General features: G+C 27.4%; 1 protein-coding gene across 2 annotated transcripts in view; it reads right to left on the bottom strand.

Moving 5' to 3' along the window:
• LOC107457336 (glutamate rich 3) overlaps positions 1-22,514 on the bottom strand; it is a 39,430-nt gene extending 16,916 nt beyond the window's left edge. Inside the window, exons 1-8 of one of the 2 annotated variants that reach the window (XM_043056551.3) lie at positions 22,312-22,514; positions 19,750-19,876; positions 15,591-15,684; positions 11,891-12,088; positions 8,573-8,785; positions 4,173-4,349; positions 2,514-2,685; positions 1,186-1,372 (exon numbers count right to left, since the gene is read on the bottom strand). In XM_043056551.3, the coding sequence (XP_042912485.2) occupies positions 1,186-1,372; positions 2,514-2,685; positions 4,173-4,349; positions 8,573-8,785; positions 11,891-12,088; positions 15,591-15,684; positions 19,750-19,787 (1,079 nt within the window). In that variant the 5' untranslated portion in view covers positions 19,788-19,876; positions 22,312-22,514. The remainder of the gene's footprint in view (positions 1-1,185; positions 1,373-2,513; positions 2,686-4,172; positions 4,350-8,572; positions 8,786-11,890; positions 12,089-15,590; positions 15,685-19,749; positions 19,877-22,311) is intronic. The other variant, XM_071188084.2, reaches the window with a different exon arrangement.
• Positions 22,515-22,801: the final 287 nt, after the last annotated feature.

Here is a 22,801-nt window from a genome sequence, read left to right as displayed (position 1 = left end):
GTAATCATTTCGGATGTAGATATTATGAAACATTCAAAACACTTTGTTTAGACCAGATTTTAAGGTTACTAAGCAGAATTAGAAAATGCCATTTTCAGCTTTATAAGAAATATCATACCTAATGTGGTCATTTTATTACTAAATTTAGTGGGAAAAAAGTATTAAATGCAATTTGAGGGAATTTAGAAAAATAAGCTTTACAGAAAACCTTCTAACAAAATATTGTTTATTACTAAAACCAGCCTCATTGCCTAAGAAAATCATTTTAATAAATATTGCATAGCATAATACAAATTAAAAATCAAAAGTCTGAGTGTTTTAAGACTGGCACTAGGAACGTTTTTTCATTAAGTTTTTTAATTAATGCTTAACAGATCATATAAATAAATCTTTTTATCAAGATATAGTACAGGGGTAATAAACCTCTTTTTGCCAGTTTGTCAAAAATGATATAAATTTGATATTATTAAATCTGCAATATTATACTACAACACACTTGATTTCTTCCCATTCATTGCATAAACATAACATTAAACATAACTCTATAGACGATATAATCTTCATGTATAAAACTGAAACATATTTGCAACAAACTAATAAAAAATTTCGTTTTGGTAAATTAATGATACCCTTTGATTATCTTATACTTAGATTCTTTTAGCTACAGGCATTTTGAACTAGATTCATTTATCAATACATTTCTGAAACTACTGTTTGCAAAATGAGTTTATAAGACTTGTAGAAGAAAAGCTTTTTAAATTAGAATAAATGCCTGGATTCAACAAAACAAAAAGAGTTTTATTCATAGTTCGCAATTTAACTTTTATAAATTTAAAACGTATGCATAAATTTGGAAAAAAATTCTATCATCCTGGTAGTATTATTATTAATAAAAACCAGTGCATATTTTTACACAGAAAAGGAAGTATTATGTTGCCATACAAGGAAAAGAGTAGAAACATTAGGTAACTGTAATTAAACATTAAAAAATTTTACAACATTCTGAAAATACTGCCAATGAAATTCTTTTGAAAAAAAAATCTTTTATTCCCTTTTTTTTAATTTGCCCACAAAACTATTTTCTTGTCAGTCTTGTCACTCGTGCCAAACGTTTACCACTCTAGATATAGTAGATTAAAATAATTTTGCAATAAAATATGAAAATATTTTAAATAATAATAATACTTTAAACATTTCTTTCCACCAGCAATGTTATCAATAGAAAAATTGCCACTTAAACCTCCTAGGCGCTTTCTTAACATGTATCGAAAAACGCAGCAGGAACTCAGTTTTAAGTCACGAATTCCATCAAGAAATATGGTCACACTAAACGGAAAACCATCATGAGTTAAAGATGTGAAAGTAATCGTCTCTAGAAAAAAGAAAGCTTAGTTAAGAGTCATAAAATGATTCATAAATTACTAAAATGATAGTAAGAAAAAGGTTTAAGAAATAAAAGGTGAAAAAAAGAACAGCAAACCCTATTATGCTAACCACATTTATTATGCTGTTCACCTGTCTGAGTTGACTTAACCACTTATCCAAAAAGGTGGTTAATTAGGACAGATCAACATCACTGGATATCAAAAGTAACCGAACATCAACCCCATATAGGCCAGTTTGTGGGTTGGTCAACACACTTCAAGAGATTCCAAGATTTGGCGCCTGCAACCGCTCGAATCAATTTGGGCTTAATTTTGATATGCACTTCAGCTTGACATTAGCATGTTTAAAGATGCTCAAAAATATTACATTATTGAATTCAAAACGTGAAAACAATATTATTAATTGAAATAAACATATATATTTGCTCATAAAAGCTTATGTGAGTTAAGATTGTGTTTTTGAAACTAAATATGCAAAAATTTAATATAAAGTAATTCTAATGACAAAATATATGGTTCATAAATTGGTTAACAGACATATAACCAATAAAAAAGAATATTTAACCCCCCTCGAGCGATATCAGTTAGAAGCGCAGTTTTCATTGCATTGTCAGTAGTCATTACGTTTCTTCACTTCAAAGTATAAATAAGACTTTTCTAAAGCATTTTTGACTAGCTTCTCTATTATTTTAAAAAGTTCTATTTTCTAGAATATATATATATATATATACATATATATATATATATATATATATATATATATATATATATATATATAATGAAAATGTTTATAGCATTGGAAGCGAAAATGTTACAAAAGAAAAAATTCATCAAAAGGGAAAAAGGAAGTTTTTTTAACATTGAGTGCTTAGAAAATTATAAGGAATTCTTTTTCACAAGTCATCAAAATATTGTACAAAACTGAAGCATTTTAGAGTTACTGTTAATTTTTTAGCTTTTAGAAATCCTTATTGCAATTTATAATGAAATAGTTATAAAGCTAAAAAATTTCTAATGAAATGGCTAAAACCAGTAAAAAAAATAATTAACTTCTTTTTACAAAGCATTAAATATTTATTTAATAATTAAACAAATTTGTGACCTGAAGAACAAAGCTATTAATATTACCATTTGGTGCAATATCTCCTTTAAATACAGTGACAGATGTACCACCACAATGTTGTTGCTTAATAACTATTTCTTTTCTAAAGAAATTTTGAAAATTTACAACTCCATGTCCATGATAAAATAAAGTTACTTTGCACTGATCCAAATTTATATTCTTTACAGATGAGGATACCTAAACAAGTTTGGAAAATCATAGACAATGAAAGAATAATAAATCAGAAAAACAATAACAATACAAAACATATACTGACAAGGGTACAACTTTCCTTTAAAAAAATTTTTTAATAACTTTACATTCTGTGCAGAAAAAATTAAATAAAAAAATTTAATAATTTAACATATAAAAAGTTAACAAGTAACAATACTACATAAAAATATTTTTAAATAAATATTTAATTTTTCTATTACAAAAGATACATTGTGAATGATGAAATGTCTTGAATGGGAAAATCAAAATTTGAACAGAATTTAGTATATATTTATACCAAAGATATATTTATATATATTATTTATATATATAGAATAGATATATATATATAATATTATAGATATATATTAATTTATAGAAGATATATTTATTTAGTATATTTCTATTTTAAAAATTTCACCACTTAGGAGCTATTTCACTTTTTCTTTTTTTTTCTTTCGAATTATAGATTCTGTTAATTTATACGCAAATAGAGATCATTTAAAGATTTGTCTACTTCAAATTTTTTTCACTAATTCAGTACATAATTTACAACTTAAGGCACTTCCGACAAATAAATAATAAATATTTATTAAAAATAATATTTTGTACAACACTGGAATAATAGAGTTTTAATGATGAAATGCGAACTTTTTTTGCTTTGTACATATGATTTTAGAGAAGTGACAAAAATATTATTAAAATTTGCATAACTTTAGTTTTTTTAATTTTTTTAATCAATAAAAGAAATTAAAAAAATATAATAAATAATTAATAAAAATTATTTTTTACATATAATTATCTTTGATAAGTATCTTGCCAATTTTTGTTACTAACCAAATTCTCATTATTTGCTTTTTTTTTTTAAAAAAAACGTGGTATTTTAAGACGCAATTTTGATTTTACACACAGTTATGTATCAACTATGTATTTCTCAGTATTAAAAATAAAGTTTGTAAGCAAAAGTCTGAAGAAAGGATATTTTTTTGGATATCAGTATTTAAAATGTTATATAGCTTCATGAACCTTCATAAGGAGATGATAAGCTGAATTTTTTCTTAGATAGAAAAGAAAAAGCCTCATGCACAAGAATAATTCTGATTCTATCTTAAATATATAGTGTAAAATTATGTCTAGTTCTGGATTTTTACAGAGGAGTTGTCATTGAGTTATAATGACTGTAACAGTTTGATATTTTTCCAAATCAAATTTAAAAGGATCGAAAAATGATTATTTTTATCAAGGTCTAATAACCTTTAAAGCTTTCACTTTCTTTAATAAGAAAACTACATGTAAAAAAAGTGTTTTGTTTCATAGAAAAACAAGCAAGTAAGAAGACAGTTTTCTATACAAAATTAAACATCAAATTTCAATTAAATATCAAATTTTCAATTACAAAATTAAATAACAAACAGTGTTAAAATAAAAGTAAAAAGAAAAGTTAAAACTGTTATGATTAATGTATAAATCACCTTATTTGTGAAGTTTGTTGACTTAAGTTCAGGCCCTAAATTCGAGTGGAATTTTTTACGCTTCTTTCTTTTTATGAAGTTGACTCCAGTGTGAACAGAAAAAGGAGCTTGATTTTTATAGCTACACCAAAACATGGGAAGAGTATAAGGAGATGAATCTTTTGCAGAATAGCACCTCTAAGGAAATAAAAGTCATTAAATAAAATACTTTAATACAGATATTTCACATTTATCTCTTTATTTAAAAAAAGAAAAGAAAAAAAAAACTACCAGTGATACTTTTCCTTGTAGTTTTTCCTAGCTATAGGAAAGAAAATCATGGGTTTTTCTCTGCTTTGTGACTAATTAGAAAAACATTTTGTGAAATGGAATTTTCACAAGCATTGGAAGCATTTAAAAGTTATATATCAAGAACAGACATTAATAGAGATCATTACACATTAATTGAGAAAGTATAAGAAGTAAAGTTCTAACAAATAACTTATGGAACTAACTTACTTATCTTATATATCTATTTAGATGCAATTAATAGGTCAAACATACAAAAAAGAAATCTAAAAAAAAAAAGGTTAGATACAAGATAGGAGAAGCAAACAAATATTATTTTGAAAGTATTAGTTTATGCATTAAAATTTTTATTATTTTTTTCTCATTTAAAAATGTCTTTCTCCTAGTAATGAATATGTATATAATAATTTTAGTTTACTTAACTAGAGATTTAGTTTATGAACAAAAGCTACTATCTTAAGTTTTAAACAAAGCAGAACATAGAAAAATATAATAGTAAATTTATTGGACATAATATGGCTAAGTGCTCAAGTTTGTTTTTTGATAGATCAAAATATTGAAATAATCTTTAATATTTAATAATATCAGCTAATAAATACTTACAACGATTGGAGTTAAGAATATTGTTACTAACAATTTAAATAAAATGGAATATAATACAGCGTTAAAAATCGACAACAAAACTTCTATGAAGAATGCTAAAAAGAAATTATCCAAAAATTCCTTATATTTTCAAAAAATTTAATTCTCTCTTTTTTTTGTAGTATCTTGTTTGATGGTAAAATCTAAAATTACTTTTACAGATAATTACCAATTTTAAAAAACACTAAAATAAAAGGGTTACTCAGCAATTAACACTGATAAACAAATTTTAAAAAAATGGTAGATATCTTGGCATCTAGTGCGTTTTCTAAAGCAAACAAACCATGCTAATTCTCCATCATCCACCATTTTTTAGATACACGCCTTGAACCATTTTTATTTTACCAATTCAATTTACTTTCGCAGAGAAAACTCATGAACATAGCTTCAGTTAAGAAAATAGTGAGATTAAGTTACATGACCATTATACTGTATAAAAATATGGAATTCTAGATATAATGCACACATAAAATCTGTGCAAATTGAAAATACTTCCTTAATTTAAGGTGTGTTGGGTAGGAAGTTTTCAGATGTAACTATTATGTACTGCATTAGCGCTGAACATTATCACTATGGAGTACCCAGCAGTAGTCAGTCCTGATGTGTCTACTTCAACACATAGAAACTCTCAGTGATGAACATTCGTGAAAACATTAACCATGTTCATCACTGACTGAACCTAGGTTTTTGCAGCTGAAGTCAAGATGTGAGTCAAGGAGATAAGTTTTAAGGGACAAGTTAATCCCCAGCTGTTTGTGCACACTTTCAAAAATGATCTAACTGATATTAATACCCCCATGTATTTCTTTTAGTATCAATCAGTAAGTTTGGGAAGTGGGTGTCAGCAATTTTCTTCATTACTTGAGGCCTTTTAAACACAATTTCACTTTTACATAAATCAACTTATTAAACTTTTCTGCACAGGTACCGAAAATTATCTGAGTAGTTGTCTAGTGATGGCACAAATTTCTTCATTCGCTCAAGTTTGGTGAAAAGTACTGGTATGGTAACTTTGGCACAGTCATTCAACAGCACACCAAGTACATTTTTATTTCCTGGCTGCATTATGTTTCTGATTTGATCTGATTTATGATTTGACTCAATCTTCACTATCCCACTCAAAGATAGAAAGTACATGGTGTACCCTATCTACATTCCCATAAGAATGGTGGTAGCTGTTAAATCATGTTATGATGTCAATAAAGACATTACATATTTCCTAGCTTTTATATTTCCTTTACTTCATAAATTTAATCATTTTCTTAATAGTTCTTTAAATAAATAAATCAGTTCAATCTTTTCAATTTTATAAAGAGTGCATATAAATATTTTTATTCTCAATAAATGCAAGGGATAACTTTTTACTTCAATGCAAGTGTACAACTAATTACAATTCAATGTCATGACAACTAAGCATCAAAATCTATTTTTAACATTTCTTTTTTCAACTACATTAAACAATAACATAGACTTAATTAGGTTTACTTTAATTTTCAATGAACTTTTTTGCATTAAATCTTCACCCAAACTATTTAAATATCAACATGACTTGGCTTCTCTTTTGCCAGTGTCATTTTTCAATAACGCGTCTTTGATGGATCTCTCCAGTACTCTAAAAGCATTGATTAAAAACTATTTTTGAATTGGCTTTTGATCAGGCAAATCGTGGGACATTTATCTCCCATGGTCTGTCCCTATTAATAATATAATGCAAAATTTATTATTTTATATAAAATATCACTTGGATAACAATATTCTTTTTATTTTGCACCTCGAGGTGCACAAGGAAATAAATTACTATGTTAATGATCCTGTTTTCATAATCTTTCATCAGAAATCAATCAGACATCTTCCATTATTTTTTTTATTTTAGCCATAATTAACAAAATTTAGTCTATTTCCATGAACACCAACTGCCACCTAATTCTCCATTACACAGATAAACCATTCATAAATGTGACAGAGTATGATTTCATACATCTCTTTCAGGTGGATAGCATATCCAATTGCTATTTATTTTCATTGTATAATAAATACTATTTCAAACTATTTTTCATTGAGACAATGAAATATCGCTGTGGTCCAAAGTTGTATTCAACCCTTAGGCTTGACATTAAACATAAAAAGTCCATACAGTAGTAAATAGTGTCCTCCGTTGAAAATAACTACACAAGTTCTCTATGCCTGAGGAAAAAGTGCATAGTTGTTATACTAGGGGCAAACAGAACATTTTTAAGGTGTGAACTGAATAGCTCAGCTTGATCTTTTGTTAGTACCCGATCATGTACAAAGTCATAAGGGCAGTCTGGTTTATAAAATAAATATGACTTATACAAGTGACAAAATCATGCGTAATTGGTTTAGAAAATGACAGTGTGCATAGATACTTTACAGAGGCTAGAGTTTTGTAGGAATTATAATTAACTGATGCCAATAGTCAACCTCTTCAATTTTAACTGAAGACAAGGAATTTTTATGGGATTGCATAAAAAATTAATAAAAGCATTGTGACAAACAAAATTGATGAACAGTGGTTATAAAAATTAGTTTTTGTCAATATCTTCAAAACCGGACATGATAGAATAAAACTGTTTTCAGATATGAAAACAGCATGACAAACTACATTAGAAAATGTTAACACCATGCCATATATTTATAGCCAGTTCATCAGTGTTATCAAAAATCCTTTATTGAAGAAATTTACTTCGAAAATATTATTTTGCTTTCTACTTACAAAAACAGTATTATTAAATTTCAGAAGAAAAAAAATTTTTTGCTAATAGCTGAAATATGTAAAATAGTTAAATAAAAATATTTTATTTTATAAGTTACAAATTATATCCTTTAACAATCTTATCCCTAGCATATTTTAGTAAACACAGCATTCTATAAAATATTAAAAAATGTTTACAAATTTAGGTAAGTATAGAGAACTATTTCAGTTTATTTTAAAATTAATTATGCATCGCAATTTTAGATTCAAATACATATTTAAATTTTAAACATGTTTTGGAAGGCAATAAATTTTTATTCATACAAAAAGAGCAAATAATGCAACACCTTAACATTTTTTTTTTATTTTTTACAAAAAACTGCAACTCCTGACTCATTATAACATGTAAGTGCATAACTGAGTTTCATAGTATCTAGGAATTGCATTAGGAATTGAGTAAAAAGTCTACAACTTCATTATAGAAAGTAAACACACACACAGTGAGAAATATTTATAATCAAAATGTTTTAATGTATTTGGAGTGGCAATAGTTTTTCATATCTCATATAACAGAAATAGTTCATTGTAATGACTTACAAGAAGTTAATTTTCTTTTTGAACATGCTAAATTTTCTTACCATCACAAAAATTCCTAAAACAAAATTAAAATATACCTGAAATTTAATCCATATTTTAACAAGGAAGTCATACAGGAAATTTTAATCACTAAATACATTATTAATGATCGTATACCAACCTTTGCTTTAGAAATATTTGATTGAGGAAAAATGCCATTTTTCCGAGAATATTCAGCAAATGAAAGTGCAGACCTAGGTAGTTGAAATCCGTCATACTTTTTGTGTACACTTTTTGCATTATCTGGCATTCTACTAAGATGACTAGGAACAATTGTAGCTTTCATTTTATTCAAAGAAAGAGATAGATTTCTACCGTACTTCTTTTTATCTACCTACAAAAATTTAATTTATTATTTATCTTATATTAGGTAGTTTAAATTTTTAAAAGATACAAATATTACGTAACACAAGAGGAAAGGGTTTTTTCCCGAAATTATGGTTAAAAATATTACCATGATTTTGTGATGAAAATTGTAGTTTAATATTGTCTTGTATCATCCTATTACATAAATTGATCATATAGAAACTGTGTTCACAAACTTGACACAAATTTTTGCACATGCAGATGATTTAGTTATTCTGCATAAACAATAAATAGTTTGATACAAGTAGCAAAAGAATTCAGGGATAACAAAAATGAATATTAATGAGGAAAAAACAAAGTACACAATGATGTAAAACTCTTAGAAACAAATACAAATACAGAATATAGCCATTAATAATAAAAAGTAAAATTTTCACTTAAAGTGAAAGATACCAGCACTTTATCCACCTAAGCAACAAAATTAATAATAAATGTGAAATACATATAATAAATATAGTATAAATAAGCAAATAGTATGAATAAACAAATATTATAAGTAAACAAATACAAATGAAAATAAAACACTATGCGTAAATCATAAAATATTAAAAAGAAAATTTACTTCAAGAAAATATAAGATGTATGCATACAATACCTTAATTATACGAACAGTTACATAGGAATCTGAAACATAAGTCTTTTCCAATAGAGATCAAAATATAGTAAGAAAATTTGAATGCAGAAAGAAGAAACTGCAGACCTATAGCTGTAAATAGCATGTGGAGGACAAGACACAATCATGAAATTGAAAATTTACTTGGAACATGAGAGTTACAAGACAAAAGGGAATACAGTGACTAGCGCACATAGAAAAAATGAAAGAAACAGATATGCCAAAGAAAATCATGAAAGGAAGACTTTATAACTACAGAAAAATGGTAAATCAAAATTAAAGTGGCTGGACTAGATAGAGGTCCTTAGGGTAATGAAAAAAAATCAGGAGCTTGTAAAAGAAAACTGGTGAGAGGATGTATTGGAAGTATGTAATATAAAAAAGTCAAGGGACAACAAAGGTTGGAGAAAAAAAGATACAGTAGAACTTCGACCTATCCTTTCTGAGACCATTCATTGCAAACGATAGAGGCATGAAAACGATGAAAATATAAAACATTAAGTAATGATTTGAAAATATATGAAAAGCAATAAAGAGGTGACAAGAATTGAAATGAAATTTACTATACGTATAAAAAAAAAAAATTTTAAAAAATGCACATGATGCAGAAATACTTCTGATACAAAAGAATAAACAAATTTATTTTTTAAAAATATTCGAAAATCTTGGATTAAATGCACTCTTTTAAGCAAAAAAAAAAAAAAATGAATTTTCGACTTTTGTAATAGATTGCTGTTAATTTTCTGTATGCTTGTGTGAATACAGAATGTTGCTCATTGTTTCAAATTTCGCGAATTTTTCTGCAAATGTTGGCACTGGTTAGGGTTCTGTTTTGTCTTCATTGAAATTACTTTGCACTTCTTCAGCTTTAGTAACCGATTATTGAACCAACAGTACCACACGTTTTAACATTTTCAGAAACTAATGCATAAACATCATACCTGCTGTTTAAAGCAATTTGCCCAAACTGTAATAAATTCTTTTCTTCTTCATCAATAGCATAAGCTGCACTTTTGCTTCTCAAAATGAAATAGCTTTGATGCTTTTATGTTGGAACAACTTCTAAACCATAAATGTGGGAAGTACATTGTTTCTAAAGTGACCTTAACAGGTATTATTAACCTCAAAAGAACAGCATTTGTGATGTGATAATTAAAACAATACATACAGAAAATGATGCAGGAACAATGGATTGAAGTTGGACTGTATTTGGATAATTTATAACTTTTTTGATAAGTCCCTGTCTTTTGCAAATTTTTTAAATCTTGTCTCCCTTACTGTAATAAAAGATAATAACTAGTGCAATACATTGGAAATTTCTTTCTTTTTGTTTAAGGGGATTTCCCATTATATCAACTATGTAACCTTTGGTGGCTTTTCTTTAACCTCCCCTATAATTTTTTTAATTGATTGTGACCAAAGAAAAATTATTCCCCCTTATCTTTGATACTTTACTATACCACAGTAATAGTGTTTCAAAGTGGGAACAGGTAAATATATATATATATATATATATATATTGAAGTTGATGGCCTTTGGATGCTTCAACACAGGAGAAATCCAGAGTGAATTCTCTTTCATCTACATAAGTGATTATTTTAGAGCAATTTATCAAGGTTTTCTAATGTTTAAAAAGAATCAAACACAGTAAGAAACAATAATGCTAAATATAAGTCAACATTATATATGCTTTAATGATTTGAGGAAAATACAAATGAATGTAGAAAAAAAGATACATAACTGATTAAATATACAAATTAAAGATAAATAAAAATAAAAATCAATTTTTATTTAAAGCAATAGAAAAATCAATGTTTTCACTACAGAGCGAGAAACTGGCATAATTTTTTCTTTTCTCGCATTAAAAAATTATTACCACGAGAAATTCGCGCATTCTATAAATTAATTTCAAAATTCGCGAATTTCTCGCATTTTGGAAAAAGCTTCGAATTACGCCATTTAGAATAAAATCCGTTTCACTTTTTTCTTCCTTGATCTTTCATTATTTTCAACATCTGCCCCGTTATCTAGTTTCCCTATTTACCAGTATGGTTCAGAAACTTTTCCAACAACAGAACACATTTCTCTGCAACCACCTGTTTACCGTAAGGTTTCTTCATGTAAGACGTTTAAATTTTTTATGCACTAATGTAAGGTGGACAAATACCTTGTAAAGGCAAAATCTTCTATGATGATATACCAAAAATATTCAATGCTTTAAAAAAAAGAAGACGTTAAAAATGTATTATAATTAAAGAAATGATTTTTTTTTCAAGAGTTTTTGTGTTTTTTTAGTTTTTAGAAATCTCACTTAACTTTTTGTAATCTCACCTTGTTTCTGAGAAAGGGTGAGAAATTCTCACCCATTTTTTCTCTATGATGAAAACACTGAAAATTATAATTAAAATATGAAATATTCATTGTTGTACAAAGTGTTTTAGTCTGAAAAATTAAGCTTACTTTAGTATTCTCAACTAATTGCATCTTCGAAATATCTTCTAGGTAGTTGAAAAGTTTTTTATTACAACAGCTTTCATCAAGAGCAGCATTTTGTATGATATTTCGAGCTAGAAAGTCATAAAGATGTTTTTTTCTCTCGTGCTTCAGGGTCTCTACTTTGTATGTTTGTTTTGGAATGATAGCACCATCTTCAGTGATCTGAAAGGAAATCAATATCTATATACACTGGAACTCCAATTTTACGTCCTCCATTTTGTACATTATTTCTACATTATTTTCTGCTGGTCCATGAAAATTGCCTATGCTGATAATGTTAAATTATCCCAAATTTTACGTTACTCTTTTAAGAAAATTCGTACATTTTTCCTAACAGATCAAAAAAACATTTCTTTTCAACAAAGCTTGCACAAACTTTATCTAAGTTTTCCTTTTTTTCATATTGTTTGTGCATTTTCTGAAATTTTTTTTGATTGTCTCATTTTCTTTTTGTCTGTTAGAGTGGATTTGCTCCTTGAGTTAAAATCAGAAAGGTGGTGGAATGGGAAAAGCACATGAAGGGTACGATTTAAGGAAGTATGGGAGATTAAATTCCACAATTGGCAAATGGAATTTTTTCTCTGAATCTCGGAATCAACAAATTGCTTAAAAAACGTTACACTAAACTATTGGTTAGATAATCATCTCTTTTCCTTGATTTTGGCACTTGCGCGATGCTTCGAAGACAAAAATTAACATTCGAAGGCAAAAAAACATTTCTGAAACTCTGAATATGATTTCTATAGTGTTGCACAGTCTCGACTAATATTCATTACAAATGGGTTAAAATAAAGCCCTTTGTTATAGAATAGAAAGTAGCATAAGAGCTTTTTGCTTTTATGTAAAATTTTACCAAAAAATTGGGCAATATATAGAATATTTTAGGCACTATGGAGACGATAAACAAAAATAATTCTAAATTACTTCAATCATTCTGAATTTTCACACAAGATAAACATTTATGACTAACACTACTATCAGACAGTCAAAAATTTCAAATAAATATGATTTTACGTTTTATTATGACTCCAATTCTATATAACACTGGTTCTGACAAAAGATTAAATAGCAAATAGATACAATTACCAAAATTAAATTTTATTTTCTCTCTGTAAGGTATTTCAAATTTCTGGAATGGATTTGCAGAGAGGAATTAGCTCAGAAACTGGACAAGCAAAAATGTCCAAAAGAGTTGAGGACAGAGTTTAAAAATAATACAAATAGATTTTGTAGTTGAGTGGTCTATCTCTTTAGTTTAATAGCATTTAACCTTATTGGGTACTGAAGTTTTGTGCATTGTTATCCATGAATATTAGAGGACTTTTCAACAAAAATCTTCTTAAACAAAGAACTGTGAACTTCATAAGATTTATAAAATTATTTAAATATATTGGAAAGGATTCATTTTGATATGCAACACAAATTTCTAAAAGCATTTAAAACAATTATACTACATTATATGAAGTCGTCGTTTAAAATGCTGTTTAGACTCAGAGACTCTTATACTGGTCTATTCAAGCATATTCAAGCTTTTTCAACAATTTAGAGGAAATAAGATGCAGTTAAAAATTTAATGCAGATACATTTTCTTTCCTAAATATTTTTATTGAAAACTTTGGATTCTTTTTTAAGCTTTTAAATCCTTTTTTAAAGGGGTTTACATAGATATATTTTTTTCACATTTGCTTTTGATACCATTTTAAGAAACTAAATGTATGCTGCAATTTGAAAGCTTTAGTTTGAATTTAAAATTCTTATTTATCTTTTTCCTTCTTATTTTTAAATTAATGAATTTATTATTCATTAATGTAAAATATATAAAATTGTTTTTTCCCTTCAAGTGAAATGCTCAGTCACCGATTTCTTTTCCCTCAGCTTGTGTCATTTTCATAAAAGATTCAAATGTACAATAACTACTTCTAAAAATTGCAGTTTTACAAAATTAATTTCTTTTTTTAAAAAATTAACTATCTGTAAGGTTGTATTATTTTGCCAATGCATTTTCCATTTTCTCATAGTTAAATAATTTCTTAAATTTCATTTTGAAATAAATACAAAACAATAGCAGTAGGCAATTCTAATATCTTTCTGCTTTAAAAGTAAATGCATTTTCAAAGTTTATTTTAATTTACATAAATACCAAAAAAAATGCAGTGAGGCTATAATTTTGTGGAACACTACATACATATATGTATTATTATTATTATACAAATAGGTAGTAAACAATAAAGTCACATGCTTTTTATGCTCTACAGCATGGGCTTCCAGTGATAATATCAGAAAACAGTTCTGTTTTCTGAATGTATATATAAGTCAACTGTGTGTATACATAAGACATACTTCATGCACCCTTCATGCTACAATACATAAAGTCTGCCTTATTTATATACACAGAACACACTCAAGTGAGTCTCTGTTGAACAGCCCTTAACTTAAGGACAGTCTTTATTTTGAAACAATAAGTTACAGTTTCATTTCTTTCACAGTAGAAAAATCATTATTTAATGACTGAGTTCCTGTTTAAAGATGAAATTCTTCACAGCATAGAATTTCGTTTTTTAAACCTTTTTATCTCAGCAAGGTGATTTTCTGAGTGAGGAAACAAGTTTAGTTGTACTAGGGTTAATGAGGAAAAGAAAAAGTTTAATGATTTCTATTTCTTCAGTTGTGATGAATATATTTTAACAACTGATTTAGATCAAAAAAATTTTGAAGATATTGTTAATGAAAATGACTTTGAAGTTGAAAATGAAACAATATATGAGTCATTACTGTTTTCTTATACAGATGTAACTACTGCCACTGATGTCTTAAGAAGTTATATCATTTCATTCAATAAGGAAGATGGCTCTAACAATATGCTCAAAAAAACAGGAAAAAGTTAAACAAGACCATGATTGAAGCAATTAATTTTTTTTTTTCAATTGATTTTATTCTTATACTATTTTATTCTGGTTATTCTATTCAATTCTTTTATTAGAGTAGACTTTGTGCACTAAAAATATAAATGTGCTTATTTCTTACAAAATAAATTGATAGTCCCAAGTTTACAAGAGTGGAAAAAGTTTACAAAATATAAATTTTTCACAAATTCTATTTAAGAATGCACATTATTCATGGAAAATTATTCCTGGTCCCTTTAAAATAGTTAAACTAAGAGCCAAGTCTGTGTGTATATATTCATATATATGCCATTTCCCCATTGTCAAACTTCACTGTATTTAACTTTTATGTAAATAAATAAATACATTCTGATAAATAAATAGGAAGATAAAATTCTGAAATAAAATTGAAAAAATTCTATAACAGCTTTTGCTCAGTCAGTTGCAATAATTAGGATTTTGCCAAAGCAATGTACAAAAGAAAATAAATATGTCAAAGGATTAATTTAAGGTATTACTGATTCAAACCTATAAAAATAAAAACAAATTCATAAAGAAGTGCATTAAAGATAGCATTTAAGGAGAAAAACTCCTTTTCTGATTTTTCAGGACACAGTTTTATATTGTAACATGTTATTAAACCTTTTCTACCAAAGTAAGTATAGTTACATTTTTAGCCCAAGGATGAGTGAGATAATTTCATATATATATTAAGATTATTTTCTCACTAACAATAATAATATATATACAGACAAATAAATAAAAAAACACAAACGCATTACCAAATTTGCTTCCTTGAGATGCGATAACTTTGCTGGACTAGAAAAATAATGAGCTAAATGAATATCTGTCAAGCCATTATATGATCCCAACGGTCTGAAAAATTATTGAAAAATAGTTCGCATTTTGTCTTAAAAGCAATTTAAAATCTAAATATAGTAAAAAATTAAAGTATAGTATAGTAATAATGGAAGATAGCAAAATTTTACCGTTAATAGATTACAGCTTTGAAACTGCCTCAATGAGAAAGTTTAAAAGAATAATAAACATCTTTACAGCTTTGATTCGATTTTAACAAATAAATTAGTTTTTTTAAAAACCTTGTGAGCTTGAACTTTTTAACATCCCATTTCCCCCCTTTTTCTCACATTCATCAATCAAGTTTTCAGAGGCATAGTGTAAAACTCATTTTCAGTCATTAGGAGGAACTTAGTATCAATGTTATCAAAAGGTTTCATTGACAGTTTATCACTTAATAAATCTCCAATTGCAGAATTTATTGAGTGAATACAGAGTGTTAATTAGAGCTGAATTTCGTATAATTATACTAAAAATTAAATGATATCATAGTTTTAAAAAACCAATCCAGGCAGGTTTTATTAGGGCTTTTTGGGGTTTTTTAAAATAAATTAACACTTTTTAAGTTTAAATTTTAATTCAAAAGAAACAATTTCAGTTTCAAAGAAAACTTTCATACGAAAATAATTAATTAAAATAAAGAATAAGTTTAATTTTAATGTAGTACCGACTTCTCATGCTGGTAATTATAAAAGGCTCTTAAATTATTTCCTTCTTTGACTAGAAATAAAAACATAATATTAGGGTCAGAGAAATATGTTGTTATCTGTTTTATTTATTTTTATTTGCTATTTTAAATTAACAACCTACATAACAACTGTTTATTTAACAATTCTTTTAATAGTTGTTTGAATTGCTCTTTAAGCTATGTATTTAGAATTAGTTTGACAGTGATTTCAATAATTAATGTGAATAAAATAATTAATCTATCATGTTTTATTAAATAAAATTTATAATATTAATTTCATATTATTCAGTATTTATACATGGTTTGATCTTTAATGAATTTTGATATTTAAATTATTATTTAGTGGCATTAAAATATAACTACTAACAAAATATTTTAACCCATCCATTAATAATTTTATAAAATAAAAAATTTCTCAAATTCTATTTTTAATAATACATATATATACTTATTCTATTCATATTCGAAAACTTATATATTAAGGAGATAAAAGAAAGACTAAGTTATTCCAGTCTATACTCAGCACCTGTTCAGTTCAAAACAAAAACATTACAAAAGCTCAAATTTTTTTTTAAGTGATTTTTCTTAATTTCTATTTATAAGTCAAATAAAAAATAACAATTGATCAAAGGGCAGATTTTGGTTATGTCTCGTATTTATTAGGTTTGAGGATGGGTCAAAAAACCCTTAATGTTATACAATGATACTTACAGTCAAATATAATACAATGATGTTAACAGTTAGACAGTGTAGAATTAAGAAAAGCTTTATGTAAGTAAGTGCAAAAATGAACATAACTGTATTTATAACTTGTAGACTGTTAGTGAACTGAAGAGGTTCAATAAATTGTTTAAAAAACACATTGAAATCAGTACCACACTTGCCTGGATAGCAATGTTAGACATATAAATATGTATGAGTCAAAATTTAATCTTTTTTTTTTACAAGGAACTTAAATACCTTCTGAACTATTAAATATATTGACTTGGTTGTGATTTCTTTCAACTCAGTATAAAAAATTAGATCACAAACATTATATTGCTAGCCTAAATTGCAATAAGTTTCACATTTTCCTTCTCGCATCAGTATATTCTAAATAACAACAAAAGCTCACCTCGAGGGAAGGTGTAAACGTTAATTTCAGATATGCATAATAGGCCAAATAATATTTCTTAAAACAATTTATAGCTTTCCCATTATTGCTTCTGTATTCAGTTACACAAGTAAAGACCTCAAGGTTTAGGACCATATTATATAAAAGTTGGATCAGTAACTATACATCTCTGAATTGATTTTATTTCTGCTATATTTATTTAAGGCTTCTTTTCCAGCGTACTTGTCTAGTTTTGATGAAGGACCTTAAAAGTTGGGAGAAATTTCAATTTCTTGCTACTTTAAGGTCAATTTTAATGTTACTCCAATTGCACACTATATGCATACAGATCTTTTTAGGTACTACTGATTAGTATGCTTTCACAGAAATATATACCTTTGTGGTTCACTGTTGGTATAAGTAGAGATTGAAGGTTGAAATTGTTCTATTTCAAAAAATTTTGAATGATTTTTGATGTTAAAGTAGGTGTTCATGTATAGTTAGTGTGGAAAAAATAGAACTCAAAATAATAGTGAGTGCTTTTGTTCACTCATTAAAAAAAAGTAATATCACATGTAATAAGAATGCATGTTTCTCAAGACTCTAGAGGATCTAGGGTGACCCGGGGTAATTCACGATCACTCTGTTTCTGGGGTAAATAATGACCACCTAAGTTTTATTTAAAAAATAATATTTTTTTTTAAATTTAAGACATGGACAAGAATGCTTGTACACTTTACTAAAGTATAACTACATTTACTTAATAATGTTTTGTTTAATCTTACAAAATAAGTATCTTTTAAAGTGCTTTCGGTATTTTCCATTTCAAAGATGGGTTTCAAAATGTGCACATTTCTACAAAGATCTCCCTCCTTCTCTTAATAATAAATATTTTGAGTCACTTTCTTTTTCTTTGATATAAAAGTAGTGTAAGCTTTTGCTTAATTGTTTCACATCTACTGTAAACATTATAATTGATTATAGGAAACTATATCAAATGTTGCCCCCTACAGATGGGGTAATTATTGATCACTGGGGTAATTCCTGATCATTGTCATTTCTTCTTATAAATAGTATATAAAATAGCTTATAAATACCTAATTGTCTTTTCTTAAATAACAGTTCATATTTATTAAGCTGAACAACTATAAAATATATTTTAACTGTCATCACAAAATTTGTTTTTAACTGTATACAAGACTGTATTCTGATTTGCACTATTTCTGGTTTATCTTACCTTGCTTCTATCTTAATTTTATGTGTGTACATCGTTAGAATAATTTTTAAGTTTATAAATTAGCCTAGTATAATTGTTAGAATAATTTTTAAGCTTATAAATTAGCCTAGTATAAATATGGTGAGAAATTATAAGCCTAAAAAGGATACTAAGTTTCTAGAAAAACAAATTAATGAATTTCTTTTAATGATTGAAAATGAAAATTTCAGTGTGAGAGCTGCTGCCAGAGCTGTTGACATACCTTACTTAACTTTACACTCTCCTTTAATGAAGTTAAAAAATCCAGCAAAAGTAACCCATGTGGGAACTCTCTTATATTTCAGAAGAACATGAGAATGAGTTGACTGATTGCCTAAAATGTATGGCACGATGCAAAAATTTTTGAAAATTTAAAATTTTAATCGTTCTTCTTGCTTTTAAATAAATCATTTTATTAGCTGCTTAAACATATTTTTTTGGTTTATTTGTTTGATCTTGATGTCTTATTTGTTAATTACCATTATATAATTATTTTGAAACAGCCCCTTAACAATAAAAACTAGTGATCAGTAATTACCCCAGAAGTGATCAGGAATTACCCCAGAAATGATCAAGACCAGGGGTAATTCCTGATCACTAAAAATTTAAAATCTTTTAAATTCTAATTAGATTTTCAAACAAAAGAAGATGGCATTGGACTCATCTCATATAACCTCAAACTTCCAGTAAATATTAAAATTCTATTTTGAATAGTTTTTTCACAAAATAGATGTTTGCGTTTTTTGATCAGGAATTTGGTACCCCAGGTCACCCTACAATTCCAATACTCCAAAATGTTGAGAAAAAAAAAATTTGTGAAAAAAAGATGAGTTGAATAGTTTCACATAAAGAATATACTCTGAAATTTTCAATAAAATTATAAATGTAAAGTATCCAACCTTGCCTGATTTGCCCAATATATTAAAAAAGAAAAGAAAATACTTAGCTTCTAAACAGAATGTTCATGTATAAATCTTTTCTCTTAAATTATAATAATGAACAATCATAATTGTATTTTTTATTTAGAAAATAAGAAAAAGCCCTTACCCTTGTAATCTTTTGTTGGCTGCAGCAATTGTCCACATTTCTGCCAGCTAACACAACTCATCAATTTAACCATTAGAAAACCAAAATTTATTTAGTTTTCCTTTGAACTGGATAAGCATCAATAAATCTAATATTAAAACAGAAAAAAAGAGAGAATTAAGTTAAACGTTTTGCCATTATAAAAAAGGTTGATAAGAACATATTAATAACTTTAGAAAAATAAAAATGCTTAACCTACATGAAAAGTTAGCAAAAACTATTTCACAAAATGAACTATTTAATCTCTTCAAATACTAGCACTTCTATACAGTAAACTACTTTTTTCCTTCTAGAAATGTGTTAAATAGTATCAAGCTGTTAAATTAGAATGTTAAATTCATTGTATTTTTCAGAGCATAATAGTTGAATGTGACCCTGTTAAACTAAACACATACTCTTCAACTACTATAGAATTTCAGTAGTTTCAGAAAATATTTTTCTTAATTAAGGCAAAAATAATGAACCAGTAATACAACAAATTAAAATTAAAAGAACTTTGGGGGAGACTGCCCAATTGCGATCTGCAGGATAATAATCACCAAATTTTGGCAACATTTGGCCAGTAGCCCATGAAATACTAAAAGAAACATCACAAAAGGGGCTCAACTCAAACATTATACAAGCAATTAATTCTCACTTGGGCCGGATCACGCTATTGGTCGAAAATGACATCACTGTTTGGGGAAGGGATATACTGTGTATTGCATAGTATTTTGGCGACAGATCTTGATTTGGCGACAGATCTTGATTTGGCGACAGATTTTATATTTAGTTTTCAAATGTGCTCTATTTACACGTGGTATTAATGTTGAGTAATAAAGACAATATTCACATTTTGCACAGTTTTGTGGTTAATTTTTTATTAGAATCTAAGTAAGTGAAATTAAGCTATACTGCTTTTACGTCATTAGCAACTGGGGCTGTTCTAGAAATGCAGGGGGGGGGGAGAGTAGCCCAGAATTTTGATCATTACTTCAAACTAAATTTACGTGTTGCTTGATTATGAAGTTTTTAAAATTATTCATAACACAACTAAATTGCGATGCATGAGTAAATTTGAGCTTATGTTTATTTCAATTTTTGTTACTTCATAACTGCAAAAGATAATTCTTATGGAAAAACAAACAAACGAGAAAAAAAAACTTATTTGTAATATTACTATACCATCTTATATTTGTAAAAACATTTTCATTATTTTCATTGCTTTTAGCTTTGACGAATTTAAATCAATTAAAACATAAATATTGTCTGAAATGCTGAAGTGGACATTTACCTATCTCCCCACCCTAACGACGACATAATATTAAGTAAACATTTGCAAGCAATAAATAAATTCCGAGCGAGCAAGGGTGCATACGAAATTTGTCGCCAAACTCATACAAACACCAGCCAACAGCCACCATCTCCCTTCCCCCAAACAGTGATGTCATTTTCGACCAATAGCGTGATCCGGCCCAAGTGAGAATTAAAGCGCTCTTAACATTATACCTTGTAGCCATCCTTAGGGAAACTTCTACAGATTTTTTTTAAATTGCAAGTTTAAATAAAATCAATTTGGTGCTGTTGCAATTGTAGTTGGCGTAACAAATAACGTAAGAGAATAATCCCTGAACTTAGTCTGCAACTTGAAAACAATTTAAATAAATACATAAAAGAGTCAATAGACAAATATTTAAGTTCTTAATTTAAGCTTCTTAAAAGTTTTGTTAAATTTAAAAACTTCTGCTACAGTTAACTACCACTAGAAAAATGATTTTGCAAAAATCGCAAATGTTGGGGGGTATATAAACATAGGAAACTGAAGTTATTACAAAAATGAAACAATACTTCAAACTACATTTTAAGCAGAAATAAAAGCAAGAAGATTTTCGTATTGCAATCTGTGGCAAAATAATCACCTAGCTTTGGCCAGTTCCGGGCAGCGGCCTCTGAGAAACAAAAATGAAACTTCATAGAAGGGGACCAACTGGAAAAATACTCCCAAATAAACATTGAGTTGTTTGCTTAAAAAATTTGTCAATTAAAATCCATTTATCACTTTCATAATCATAGTTGGTGTGACAGATCTTATATGGATATATCCCTAAAGCAAGGATGATAAAAACAAAAAGAAGGAAAGGTTATTGAAAGTTCATCCTAATTTTTTGGGCACAATGCAGGACAAATTTTCCGGAAAATATTAATTCTATCGGTAGTGAACTCTACCAAATATTTTTAAAACAAATCTAATTTTTCTACAATTAGATCATCATGACCATTTCTCAACTTGGCCTTGTATATAACTGTTAAAATTAATTCTATAGATGGATAGAATTCTTTTAATTCTAAAATATTAATTTATTACTTTTTCAACCCTTTAAGTTCAGGGAATTAAATCAAATACTACACAAATTCCGTAGATGTTGGAGGTTTATGGAAGAATTTTAGAAAATGTGAATAAATATTATAGATTGAATAGTGAAATAAACACAATAGTTAACAATATATTCAAAATATTGTAATATAAGTTACAATATTACAAACCTATAAGTTCTCAAATAATGAATAAGAATGTTCTTCAATACAAACATAAGTACATGTCATTGACACAAGTATAAACGCGCGACTATTTATTCGTAATATGCTGTCAATAAACAACGTGGGTTTCCATAACAACCAATACATGTTTCCGCCTGTCTATTTCTACCTAGTTGATTTAGACAACGATTAGAACGGAACCGTTCTCACTGAATGCAATTCACACACCTCCAATCGCTATCGAGAGAGACAGACCCATGTAAAACTAAGCACAGATGGCGCTAGGGGTTAAAACTCATCCTAAAACTTCCCATACACTCCAACCTCCAACTGCTACGGAATTTCCGTAGTTTCAGAAATCTTCTTTTCAGACGGTAGCAAAATTAATGTCTTAATATTTTAAAAAAATTCATTTTAGCGTAACTTGTCCACTATTACTTATAAAAGTGCAGGCCATATGGCTAGATTCTTAAGTTCTGATAAAAGTTTTATGAGA

Source organism: Parasteatoda tepidariorum, chromosome 12 (genome assembly GCF_982258835.1).
Source record: "Parasteatoda tepidariorum strain Cologne lab strain chromosome 12, Ptep-v5.0, whole genome shotgun sequence".
Classification (NCBI taxonomy): Eukaryota; Metazoa; Arthropoda; class Arachnida; order Araneae; family Theridiidae; genus Parasteatoda; species Parasteatoda tepidariorum.
Note: the sequence above shows the minus strand (reverse complement) of the source record. Positions and strands in the feature narration are given on the sequence as shown.